The sequence below is a fragment of the Ciconia boyciana genome, chromosome 11 (genome assembly GCF_034638445.1).
Source record: "Ciconia boyciana chromosome 11, ASM3463844v1, whole genome shotgun sequence".
Taxonomy (NCBI): Eukaryota; Metazoa; Chordata; class Aves; order Ciconiiformes; family Ciconiidae; genus Ciconia; species Ciconia boyciana.
The window spans coordinates 19,051,525-19,064,543 of NC_132944.1; the positions used below are offsets into that span (position 1 = coordinate 19,051,525).

Here is a 13,019-nt window from a genome sequence, read left to right on the forward strand (position 1 = left end):
CTAAAAGAGGAGAAACTATGCCCAAGTGAGACTGTAGTAGGCGTCACACTCTTCATTTCAAAACCACAATTAACTTTCATTCATATACTGCCAGGAGCAAAATTCTCCTCAATGTTACATATCAGTTGTTATAGTGGGACAAATATCAATCCTCTCTTTCCTCTAGTTTTGACATAGTTTTGATATAATTACTTGAGAAAGGAGGTACCACTGATTTCTCCCACCTCCCTGCACCCTGTAGTCACTAACCAAGGGCTGAGATACTCACTGGTATTCTCTGCAGTCTCTTTCACTACAGAAAAGGAAGTGACTAAAAGTTTGTCAGAAGCCCCTATGCTTAGAAGAAGACAAGAAACATAATCAAGCAAGTATGAATTTCAACACAGTCCAACTCTTGGGAGGAAGGAATCTGTATGGTTTTCAGGCCATCCAAACCAAGCCTGGGCAGACAGAGTCAGTCAGCAAGCCGTGTAACAAAGAGTTACTCACACTAGCAGAAGACTCAGACATCGCTAATTCACTTAAAGCAGCAGCAAAACAACAGTTCTGCTGGGTAATTAGCACTGAAATTGCTCATGGCACCAGCGTCTATGGCATCCTATAGCTAGGAGATTTTAAAACTAGTGGGTTGGGGTTTTTTTCTTTTTAGTTTCTACGTAGGGATAGCTTATGATTTTGCAAACAGAGGATTATTTTAATCAAGTCAACCACCAGCCTGTATACAAATTAGAACTGACCAACACAATGCTTAGGGTTTGTGCGCACGCCATGGAACCTCAACATGTTACATGGAGAAACATGCTATACACAAGCAATCTATTCATTAGATAAACTTCTAGGGGAACATCAAGCTCTCATTTCTCTTTCTCCCTCCTAGCATTTCCTGGAAAAGGCTGTTTCTCTTCATGAGAACACTACTTTACCACTCTGCACGTCTATAAATAAATCTGTGAACACGATTAGATAAGTCGCCCTTCTCCAGGTTGACCCTCCTGCACAGTCTATGGAGTTTCTCACTATCCCGCCCACAGACCCCTGCTTTGCTGGCTGAATCTCTGACCAGCACACAAAGCCATGGTCAAGAAGCAAATGGGATTCCCTGCAGAGCCTTTATAGCTGTCAAACTGTTTGGAAGAGTTTAATGCCAAGCAAGCCAACGCTATCCCTCCCCCTGAGGGAACACGCATCAGCCTAGGAGATGAATAAGTAGCAAATGTTGCAGAAATGGGGAGCATAAGTGAACAGAATGAATCCCCGTGTTCTCAGTATTACAGGGTGAGAAAGAAGAAGTAGTATGTAAGAATGTCCTGCTATCACTTATGGGATATGAAAGCAGTATCATCACTTTTGGTCAATGATTTGAGAAATTTAGAAATAAAATTCATTCTTCTTTTGGACAAAAAGAATATAAACAAGATATGTTTTAATGTACAAGATCAGTTTGACCTTTCTACTAGATTACCATTTGTCAAGCAGTTTTCTTAAATCCTGATTTCTTAAAGTATTTTACTGAGGTACTGCCTAAGCTTGAAGTAAACTAATGCTCAAAGTTTTCAAAAAGCACAAAAATAAACTTCCTGACCAATTCTTGCCATGTGTCAGAAAACTCGTATTTTGAGTAAGTCTTAAAGAATGACAGCTAAATATTTGCAGTCATTAAAGCAATATTTGCCAGTATAGTCAGGAAGCCCAGGTTTAGACATCTCATAACTAAAAATAAACACCGAAATGAAAATTCAGTAATCATTACAACAGGTTTTTTCTATGGGTATGTATCCTCAGAATTTGCATTAGCGCACCAAGGGAACCATGACCATCCTGTTATCTTTAGGCAGCTAATCACAACTGACCAGGAGTAAACAATCCAAATTTAATATTGAGGACATTAATAAAGCAGTTTAAAAGAGATTCTGTAACTGCTATGTGTAAGAGAGGGTCATAAACAATGGTTAGTCTCCAAGAACATATATCTATTTGAATCGTTTAGCAGAACGATTATTAGCCTGTCCTAAACTGTATGTATAATGTAGACAATTACTTTATCATCTTTTCCTTTAATTAGAATTACATTTTTTTCTAACTTTCATTCTTGACCTACTGGACCATGAGAGCAGTGCCATAATTCCCTAAACAGCCAAATTGTTAAAAGAAAAGAAAAATTCTTGCTTGAATTTTAAGTCTTTTCTTCAATATGTCCAATGTTAGTTTTTAAATTCTTCTCCTATTTTGTTCTTCCAGAGTACTGCAAACCTACAGTTTTGTGCATGTAAATCATGTAAATCTTTGTGCATGTAAACCAGCAAACAATTTAGCTCTGCTCTTTACTCCCCTTACAAATGCACATTGCACTGGAAACATGCCAATAGCCGGTAGGACTGACAAGGTTCAACATGGACTAGCAGAAAGTTCTTCTGAATAGAAGAGCAGAAAAGAATATACTAAATGCAATTACAAAAAAAATTGTGTGTCAGCTTTTCTTCTCCATGGTTTGTTCTGCTTTACTTAATTAGTTAAAACCAGATACATTTAGATACTACGCTGAGTAATCCATAATGCAATTGTTGGCTTGTTATTTGTTGGTTTATAAAGAAAAAAGAAATCTTACAAAAATTGCAGAATTAAAAGTTTCTTAAAACCCAACACATCTAACAAGGAAATCAAATCAAATTCAGAGCACCAAAACCAAGAAATCATTCATTCATTTTATGCAAGGGATTATAAAATGTGGTTGCCTATGACAGCAGGGGGCTGAGTTCAATAACCTAGGAGAACCCTGCCAGTCTCGTTGCTATTTGGGTAACTTCTTGACAGGCACAGCAGGTATGGAGTGCAAAAAGACCCACCAACCAAACAACTCCCCCCAACCCCAAACCAGTAGGTTTCTGTACTTTTCCTGCCAAGAGAAGGAAAATGGGGTCTCCTTGTATATGCATGGATGCTGTTTGCATCTCTTTCACATTTTAACAAATCCCACACTGATCATGACCTGTACAGTGTATATATAGAAAGTGGAGAAATTTTTTTTTTTTAATTGTGAAAAGTATTTCACACACAGTAGTAAAATATACATATTCTATTAATGTTTGTATCCATGAGAATTTAACATGTACTGTAAACTTGGAATTATTCTAGCTCTTCTTGGAGCAGCAGTGTCATTAAGCATCTAAGCAGTCCTCCTTAATCTAATTGCATAAATTAGCAATTCAATTTTACATTTGCTGTTTAGTTGTTCACATTAACCTTTAGACCCCTTCAATGAAGGAACTTGTTTTTTAACTAATAGTAGCTCAGTACTATAAGAGCACCAATATTATATTTCAGTATTGAAGATTCAAAAAGATCACAACTATCCTCTGATTAACGCTCAACTTTTTAACTTCAGGAATAATTCAGCCTTTATTTACATTTAAATCTGAGATGTATCACTTCTCATTTTTATTATTTTACTCCATCAGCAGGTTCCAGGATGGATTAGTTTAATTAGCAGACAAATGAAAATATCTTGGGACTCTCCAGATTAAGATATTCTGGAGTGTATCTAAATGTATGACTTCCAATATTCACTATGAGAGTATCAAACTCCATCATTCAAGATACAGTTTTGTCTTGCCTAAATTTCGCATGTAATAATATACCAAGACTACCAGCACTGTCAATTTTTAAGAGTTATGAAGGTCTCATTATACTCACAATTACTTATATGTAGTGGCATAAATACACAGTCATACCCTTAATCATACCCAATCAACTAGTAGTAAAGCAACTGAACTGCATGGGTATAAGGACATATTGCATATAAAATTAAACGTGTATTTATCTCATATATATTTATATACCATATATATTATCAACAATGCCCCACCATAACTATCATACCAAATAACATGTCAGATCATATACACAAGTTACAAACTGAGTAGACCTGAACTGAAAACTAGAGAGAAAACACTGAACACATTGGCATTTTTATAAAGACGTTTTTCAAATCAGAACCGTAATGACTTCCTAGACCAGCTAAAATGTTATAATTAAATATTTGATGAAAAAAACAAAGGAACATATGCAAAGCAATCCACACTGCACCTCGAATGAAAAAAATAATACAGTACCTTCTCATCTACAGGTAACATTTTGTTCACGTGATACCATTAAAAAACAACTTTAAAAAGACTTTTTGGGGAACAACAGCTACTCATTAAAGCATTTAATATTGGTTAAGATAGAAAGCAAACACACAAAAAAGTATAATCTGCGTCTCCAGAACAAGTGAACAGTCATAAATCCAACAACTTTAAATATCAGTTGTACAAGCAAGGGGCTAAAACACCACAAAGAGGGGACAGCCTCCACCCCCCATATTTCTGTATTCTAACCAGAGGTAAAATTCTTAGCAACATGGAAGATTAGGAGACATGTTGCAGCAGAAAGAAGCTGCCACTTTTTCAATTCACTGCAAAGCAAGTCTTTTCCATAATAATTATGTTGCATAAAAGTTCTGGGAAGTTCTTCTGGACAGAATCATTACTACTGCTGAAGTTGCTTCAATAGCCTGTGATCACCCACAAAACTGTTTTCTGAACCACTCGCAATGTGTTGCCCATTGGTTTCTACAGTGAATCAAGAAACAATTCTCATTATTTCAAATAGAAACACTGCAAGAAGCATGAGAAATAAGGCAGTGATGAAGAGTAAGGTCATTTTTAATGTAATTCCTTTAGTCAAATACACATTACAACACTTTTTCAGAAACATTAAATTCTTAAAAGGAAATCATACCTGATACTCTTCTGTTGTATCGGTTAACAACTGGAGCTGCAAAATAAACAAATCAAAATTACAATTGCTATTTATTATTACAAATTCAAAGTCATCATCTTGAATAATCATGATATATTTTTACTACACAAATCCCATACAAATCTCTCTTAAAAAAAAAAGCTTCAATATAAAGCTTTCATCCACTTACTTGCCAGCCAATAAGTGTATATTCAAAGTTAAAACTTGATATTCCAGAAGGCCATTACATGCTAAGATGGAGGGTAAGCAGTTTTGGAGTTTTTTACCCAATTCTGAAAAAATATACCTCTACAGAGGTTACCCAATCTTAACCTATCATCAATTCCCAGCCCACTGTACTTAGCATTATTACAAAACATTCAAGCACTTTAAGTTAGCTATACCTACTTAACATGGATCAAAAGCTGATGGAACTTACTAGCTAAACCATTCTATACTCCTACACAATGCAAGCCATGTAACTGTTCAGGCAGTGCTCCCATACAAACTCCAGTCATCTATCCTTGACCAAGGCTATCTTCCATAAGGGCACATATTTAAATTGAAACATTCTGAGATGGAGGATCCATTGTTTCACTGCTTCTTTGTTCATGCTGTTAGGTATACAACTTATTTCTCTCTAATTTGGGATGAACTTCCCGACTTTCACTATTCACATACATTTCAACATTAAGCCAACCTTTAGTAAACAGTATTCTTTGCCCCTTTCACTGTAACCAAGTTACTGTCTTTGCGACTTGCTTCAGTCTCAACACAAAAAAAACCCAATCAACCTGTAAAACTTCACCCATAACAAATCCAAAACACCATGCTCTCCTTCACCACTAGCCACCAACATAATTATATTCTGAATGCTTCATGCTTTCCCATTCCTCTTCCCCTCAACTGATAATTGCATTTTTCCTGATACAACCACAGTGACCTTTCTATTCCATTCTTTAAACATTTAAGAATTAGATGAGCCTTTATACCACATCAAAGCTTGTGCATCAGAGCCAGATTTATTAAAACACATGCTACCAAAATATTAATGATTCCATCATTTCTTAGAAGTTAGAAGCTTTTGAGTATCTGGCACCACCAGAATTATGAAGAACAATGCTTTCTTAAGCAAATACACAAGAACTCAGATTCTTTTGAGCATTTACAACCACCCTGTGTCTATATTAAAACACATAACTGAGAATAATACCAGAAAAAAAAAATCAACATTATTATTGTGTATTCTTTTATAATGATAAAGGAAATCAGAAGGAAGAAGAGGTTGGGGGGAAAAATAGTCAGACTAACTCCATAGAGTTTTCAGCCAGATCTATCAACAAGGAGACAATACTCATCTTAAAAAGAAGCTAAGGATTAAAAGCAAGATTATTTTGAATTTTACAATTTAGATGAAGACCTAAACTTCTATAACACAGCATAATCCTTATAAAAATAACATTGACGCAGTGTTTCATACGTCAGGCTTGAAGAGGTTCAAAACACTGAATTATAAACCTGGGAATTCAAGAAACTTTATTTTCAAACCTTTAAGCAATTTTTGACAGCAGCAACCCTTCCTGCAAATAAGGGCAGCATATATTACACTTGTCAAAGGACACCATGGATGCAAGAAGTTTATATCACCTTAAGGGGAGACAGGCATTTGGAACAGAGATCCATTCTGGCTTATTAAACAAACAACAAACTCATGCAATGCCCTGAACTGAAAATGTTCATACATTTTGCCCTGTTCTTAACTCCTCCACGTGGGCCTGCCTGGTGCCACTGACAGCAACAGAATCCTCCTCTACACATCCACCTGCCCTGCAGCAGTACATTCATTCTTATCTCTAGTTTATTGAGCTAGTTTAACTGAGTAACTACTCAAGTTGGGAAGCAAATTTGGATCTTAAGAAACAGGAAAACTCACTACTTCTTATCTAGAGACACAGACAAATGCCTACCAGGTCTAAGATACTGAAGAACAAGAGGACTAAAACAAATTAGTTCAGTTCCCGCTACGAAGTGATTTATTACAACAGAAATACTAAATTCAAAACATAATTTGATAAGTCTGCAGTAGAAGCACCTCATCTAGGTCATAACAGTTTCAATTAAATGATTAACTAGTCCCATATACAGATTTGGATCCTTTTAATCACCACTGTTAGTAAGTAAATACATTATTTCAGGCACTGTCTTGCACATGCAGACTTTGTTCTCCACCTTTTGCCTGCTACACCCATTTCTTCTTCATGTTTAAGAATAACATTTTAACATCTTTGAACAGAACTAATATACTACAGAAAACTCTGACATACTTTGGGTACCACAGAAAAAAATCCACTTTTCAAAGACTACGGCTTCTTTTAGAATCTTGATTATTTTATCCCATAGCAGGGTTCAGTGTCATCAAAACAGCATCAAGTTTTCCACAGTGTTACAAACGAGAAAAAGAAACATAACCTTTTAAGGACAGTTAAGAGAGCACTATTATTCTGCCTCCACAAAGCTTTTAAGATTAAAATGCTAGTTTGCTTTTCTTACACCAGTGACAGTCTTAACACGTATAAAATTTCAGGTTCACTTTTATATGTTGTCAGAAGATGACTATTTTTATGCTAAAGAGATAAAATCTGACATTTCCTACCACAGAAGATTAGCATTTTCTTTTGTTCTGGCTTACCAATGAAAAGCTCTCTTTGTTTATGACTATTTTCAGTATTGCACAGACTGTATAGCCACTCCTATGGCATCCTTGTGTTTTGTCATTAGAAGTATACAGAGAAAAGCCTGGCATCAAGGACTGCTGAGAGAACAACTCATGAAGGTCCCACATATACCTAGATCAGTCTGTGGACAGATTCCAAAAAATTAGATGGGGCGGAAGGGAATAATACATTTACAGTTAACCCAGCCTATTTCCTAAACTGAACACCAAAGGGCTTCTCATTTAAAGCAATAGTGATAGACACAGGAGGAGCAACCTCTTACACCAGCACAGCCATTACAGCACACCTCTGCCTACACTGTAACAAGAACCAGCACACCAACCTGGTACCACTCAGGAGAGCTGGTATCTTCAGCAATAAAAAGAAATTGCTGCTTTGAAACAGGAAACAATTCATTTTTTTTGAACCACATTTAGAATTTCTCTCCTGCACACCAATGGGCCATGTCTCAGATCAGTTATACAGTTAATTGCAGAAATTATAATGAGATTAAAAGATTTTGTTGCAAGATTATTCTGTTGCAAACTCTCCATTATGTCAAAACCTCAGGTGCAACAATATTAAAGTTCAAAATGTCTCATACCTTTGGCAAAGTCCCTGCTTTTACTTGGCTCGTGGGAGCCAAGACCCAGTAATTGGGTAAACACAACAGAAACTGAGGTAAATTAAACCATTGTACCAGAAGAGATGAAAACGGCCCAATTTCCTCCCTGGCAGCCCAAGGCAAGTGAAACCAGCAGGGGGAAGGCAGGTCAAGTTGTGCATTCCACAGTTCTGCCAGAACTGACTCAGGACAGCTATCCTACTCCACCGTTCAAGAAAAATCAGAAATGTCTGCTGAACATGTGCGTATTTTCCATACTGTCCTGAGGCACAGACTGAACTAAGCGCTAGACAGGAACACTTAAAAGGGGCTGTTTCAGATTGAAAAAATTACAGGTTTCTGGCTGTAGAATTCTTTTTTATTTACAATTGCAATATCTAGAACCAGTCAGTTCTCTAGTTTAAATCAAATACTTATTTAATAAGTAGTTATCAACTTTATGTCAGTATCACTTAACCTCACTCGTCATTCTCCTTTTCCTGCACTGGGGAAAAAGAAAAAAATACACAACAAAATAGTGGGTATTCATTCATATATATATATATATATGTATGTGTGTATATATATATATGTATATATGAATGCCACATACATATCATAAACACTCAAAGAAGAAACAATGCTATAAAGGTGCTCAGCTTCCCAATTTCAAAAACATTTTATACTACCTTCAATCAGCTAACTCTGCAAAAATTAGTCACGTACATATTTGCTAATAAGAGACTGCACAACCTTTCTTCCTCAAAGTAAAGGCATGTCATTCCATTTATTTAATAAAAATTATTTGAATTATTTGCATAAATAAATCAATACTGTACATTGTTAGTTAAATCAACAAGTGTACCTTATATCAAACAGCACTACTGCCATGCAAATATCCTAACACTTGTTAGTGGCTCCATTCCATTTGGTTTTCTCACTTGAAAAATTAGGGATATAAATTTCAGAAACAGAACTGGTATGTGATAATTCTGGGAACCACTGACCTCAAATATAGATTTTTTAATAAATATTTTCCAAAAGTGAAAAAACAGGAATTTCTCCAATATTCTTCAGTTTGCTTTAGCATTGAGCATTTTCTTTGAAATATTTTCTTTGAGCATTTTCTTTGAAATATTAGCATTTAGCATTTTCTTTGAAATATCTGATGCTGGGTTTTGGCTCACCATGCTTAACTTACAAGAGTTCTGACTATGGTTATAGGCAGGTGTTAAAACTCAGCCCTATAGGTTAAAAAGTGTATAAAAGAAAAAGGACACAGATAATATCTTTTTTTCCTCCCTGCTTTCAAAACCAAACCAACAATTAAAGTATTTAAGCCAAACAAGTGACAGTAAAATCATTCTCCAACTTTACAAATCAGATCTAAAAGAATGCTTTTCCTACAGTGTGTGGGATCCCTTCTTTGTCAGTACACTGACAAAGTGACTCGTAAAAAACACCACCAAGCTTTTTAAAAGTTACATTACTACCATAATAGTATAAGTTACTTCTCTATACTACTCATAAGCATTGTACAGCTACAGAAGACACTAAAGCTTGAAATGAACAGAAAAATGACAACAATCATTCTCCCAGCTATTGCTATCCTCTTCTTGCACATACTAAGAACATTAAATTCTTACAGAAAGGATAATAAAACTCAGAAGATCAGTTCGGGGTCACAGGGAAAAAAATTCAGGGACAAAAGAAGAACTGGCATTCCAGGCATGAGCTTAGAGTACTAGATGTTACCACTCTGCACTAGATACCTTGAAAACTTTATTTCTCTTCCTCCACAAGCACTTTGCTTTTTACCAGGACCTGTGAACACTTCCCAATTACAATTGCGGGGAAAAAATCCCCATGTGCTGATTGTTTCTGATAGTGGATACAATTTATAGCAGCAGACTAAGTTAAGCTATTGTGCACACAAAAATTGAATACAGATCTTTCATGTAACACTCTAATCAACTCAACAATTTTTTGAAGGTTTCCTGACAAAAGATGGAGCAAAGTCTGTAATAGGTTGCATAAATTCAGTAGTATAGTGCTCGGAGTTCATAAAGCATAGGCATAAAATACCAGCTTTATTAAAACAAATTAGCAGAAACCAGTGATTTCCAGAGTACCTTCCCATCGAATCATGGCACAAAATCATCCCATGTAAACAGAGACAAAACAAGAAACAGAATGTAAACTGTTCTTATTTAACAAGTCAATTAAGATTATCCAAACAACACGTGAGTTGACACTATAAACTATTAAAGCTGAAATACCAGAAGCAGAGTGGAGTATAAATCTGAGGCATGACTGTCTCTATGGAATGTTATATCAAGTTACGATAAGGAAGTGCTAGACTACAGCTGTCAAACTGTTTTTCTACACACCAAGATGTTAATGGACTTGCATGAATATGAACCATTGCAACTGTGAGAAAATTTAAAGATTCAAGTACCAACTTTTTAGGATTTCTAGTAATTAAAAAGTAATGCTGTAGCAGAAACAAGACTTTCATCATCAGATATGCAATCATACTTCAATAAATGCAAATCTGAACTTGTTTTTCAATAAATAAGTAAAATAATGGGGTTCCCTGTGACTATTACTAATATAATAGTTACGTATCCATGATTTCCTTCAGGATGTCCCTGCCGGACAGTGGCAAATTCCACTTATCCCTTCCAGATCTCTGCTTGATAATGTGGGGAGCATGAGTGGGGCAACAAACTACCACAATTTTTTCCGAGGCAGTTCTGGAACCTAACAGTCCACATGTCAACATTCCTTTCAGAAAAGCAAAACAGACAGAAATGGACAAGAGTTTTTACGGGTATCTTTTCGGTTTTTTACTTCTATTTCCCCCCCAGAAGAGGATGGAAACTCAGAACCTGGTTAGAGACAGGCAAGAGAGATTCTGATGGTGTCAACTGAAGCATGCCAGATATTCGGAGGAAGACAAAAGGTCAGGGAACACGAGAGAGGGAGTTCTTTCAGAGGACGAACAGAGGGAGCATGGAACGTAAAAAAAAGGAAGGCAGAAAATTGGAAACCGTGGTCCAGGATTGCCTGTGTACACACACAAACTCTTTACTTTTCTGTAAGAGACTGTTACATCTATTAAGTTGGAAAACAATAACAGAAACTACATTAATATTAAACACTGTTTTCCTCTCTGCTACAGGAGAAGTAACAGAGGCATAGGTACCTTTTCATTCCCAGTATTTAAAAATAGCTCTCATCAGTAGCAGGAGATAATAAAATTTAAAAACAAAGTAGCCACACATCCTGGTTTCCAATTTAATTGGGTTTTTTTATTTGGATTTAAAAATTACTGACACAAAATGGAAAAACACTGTCTGGAAGCCTCATCTTAAAGGAGCCCCTGATCCTTGCTTTCAGAGATTTTAGAACCCCTCTGATAGAAAGAATGTAATAACTACTTCTGAAGGAAAAAGTTGAGTCAACAAGCAAGGCATCTACGTCAGTTAAAAACCAATGTTTTACGAAGTTATTAAAGCTGTTGTGCTATTTTGGGTTGGCTCTTTTTTTTTTTTTAAAGACAGAAGAAAAATTAATATGCAGTCTGGAATGGACAGACTTTAAACAGCTGATAAATTCAAGAAAGATAAATCTTTACTTGACTCTGAAAGAAATTTGGGGTAACGTCTGGTTATAATAGCACTTCTTGACTAAGATGTTAAGAGTTTTGTTTGTTTGTTTTTAAATTAAAGACACTTTAGGAAAACGTATCACTATTTCAATATTCTCATTCCACGACTGAATTGGAACAGTCGTGCATGGTACTATTTAGATTATGTTTCTCAGCAGATATTAATTCAATACCAAAAAGGACCATGACCCTGTTATGCAATGAACCCTGCTCTCAGAATTGAGGAGTTAATACAGCCTGACTGAAGCCTAAGTACAAGAGAATTAATACCTACCAAGCAGCACTCCATATTATCTGACATTGCAACAGCATGGCCCACACAGCCCTCTCCTATTTCTTGCTGACATGTCTCAGATCTAGCCAAACACAGCACTTTATTTTTTGCATTGATTTTTATGAGTGCAACCTATATTATTAAGATCAAATAGATAGCAATAAAGTGTGCATTTGCTTTACAGACACGAAATGAGAGAAATTCCCAGTGCTAAGGTACAATCTCAGCTGAAAAGACACATTTCACAGTGATTAAAGATATAACTGTATGCTGATACTACAACAGAGATTGTCAGGGACTGAAATGAAAGACTTGGGAATTTTTTCAAGGATTAGAAAGGCAAAATTATACACTGCACAGAAAAGGAAGCATGCTGCAAAGAACTGGGAGAGTTAAGAAGCAACTGACAAATCTTCAAAATATCGTTGGAAGAGGCAAGACACTGGAGGGTACAGCAAGGCAAGACAGTAAGTGAAAGAGGGAAATTTGCTTGTGCTATAGGAACAAACTTAAAGAGAAAGGCATTTCAGAGATAGGGAAGCAAAGGAGCCACATTAGTATTATCACAAAAGTTTTAAGAGCCAGAATGACATTAGGCTTACAAACCCAACGTTAAGTAGATGATAAAAAGTAAAGATCCTGAACAAATTTGGAAGTTACTTTCATAGGGATTCTCTGACAACGAAAAAGCCAGAAAGGGTCAAAGATGAGGATGAGACTACAGAATAACAGAAAGATCACATCAAGGAGAAATAACTGCAAGTTTCCTTAAAATAAATGTTTCATACAGGAAAAGGTAGTTGCATCTTATCTAGGGAACCACAAGGCATTTCCCAATCAGTAAGAAACATGGGCAACTCACCCTCATGTCTAGGTGCAGTGGCAAAGGAATGACAGCCTCTTCCTTTTCCAAGTCTCTTGACTCTTCCCTTCTACCTGACCAGTCCTGCTTTCAAACTTCACCTCTTTATTTACCAG

General features: G+C 36.1%; 1 protein-coding gene across 1 annotated transcript in view; it reads right to left on the reverse strand.

The window, feature by feature from the left end:
- PRKAR2A (protein kinase cAMP-dependent type II regulatory subunit alpha) overlaps positions 1 to 13,019 on the reverse strand; it is a 70,216-nt gene that overhangs the window by 39,858 nt on the left and 17,339 nt on the right. The window contains exon 2 of the mRNA XM_072875648.1: positions 4,777 to 4,812. Coding sequence (XP_072731749.1) covers positions 4,777 to 4,812 — 36 coding nt within the window. The remainder of the gene's footprint in view (positions 1 to 4,776; positions 4,813 to 13,019) is intronic.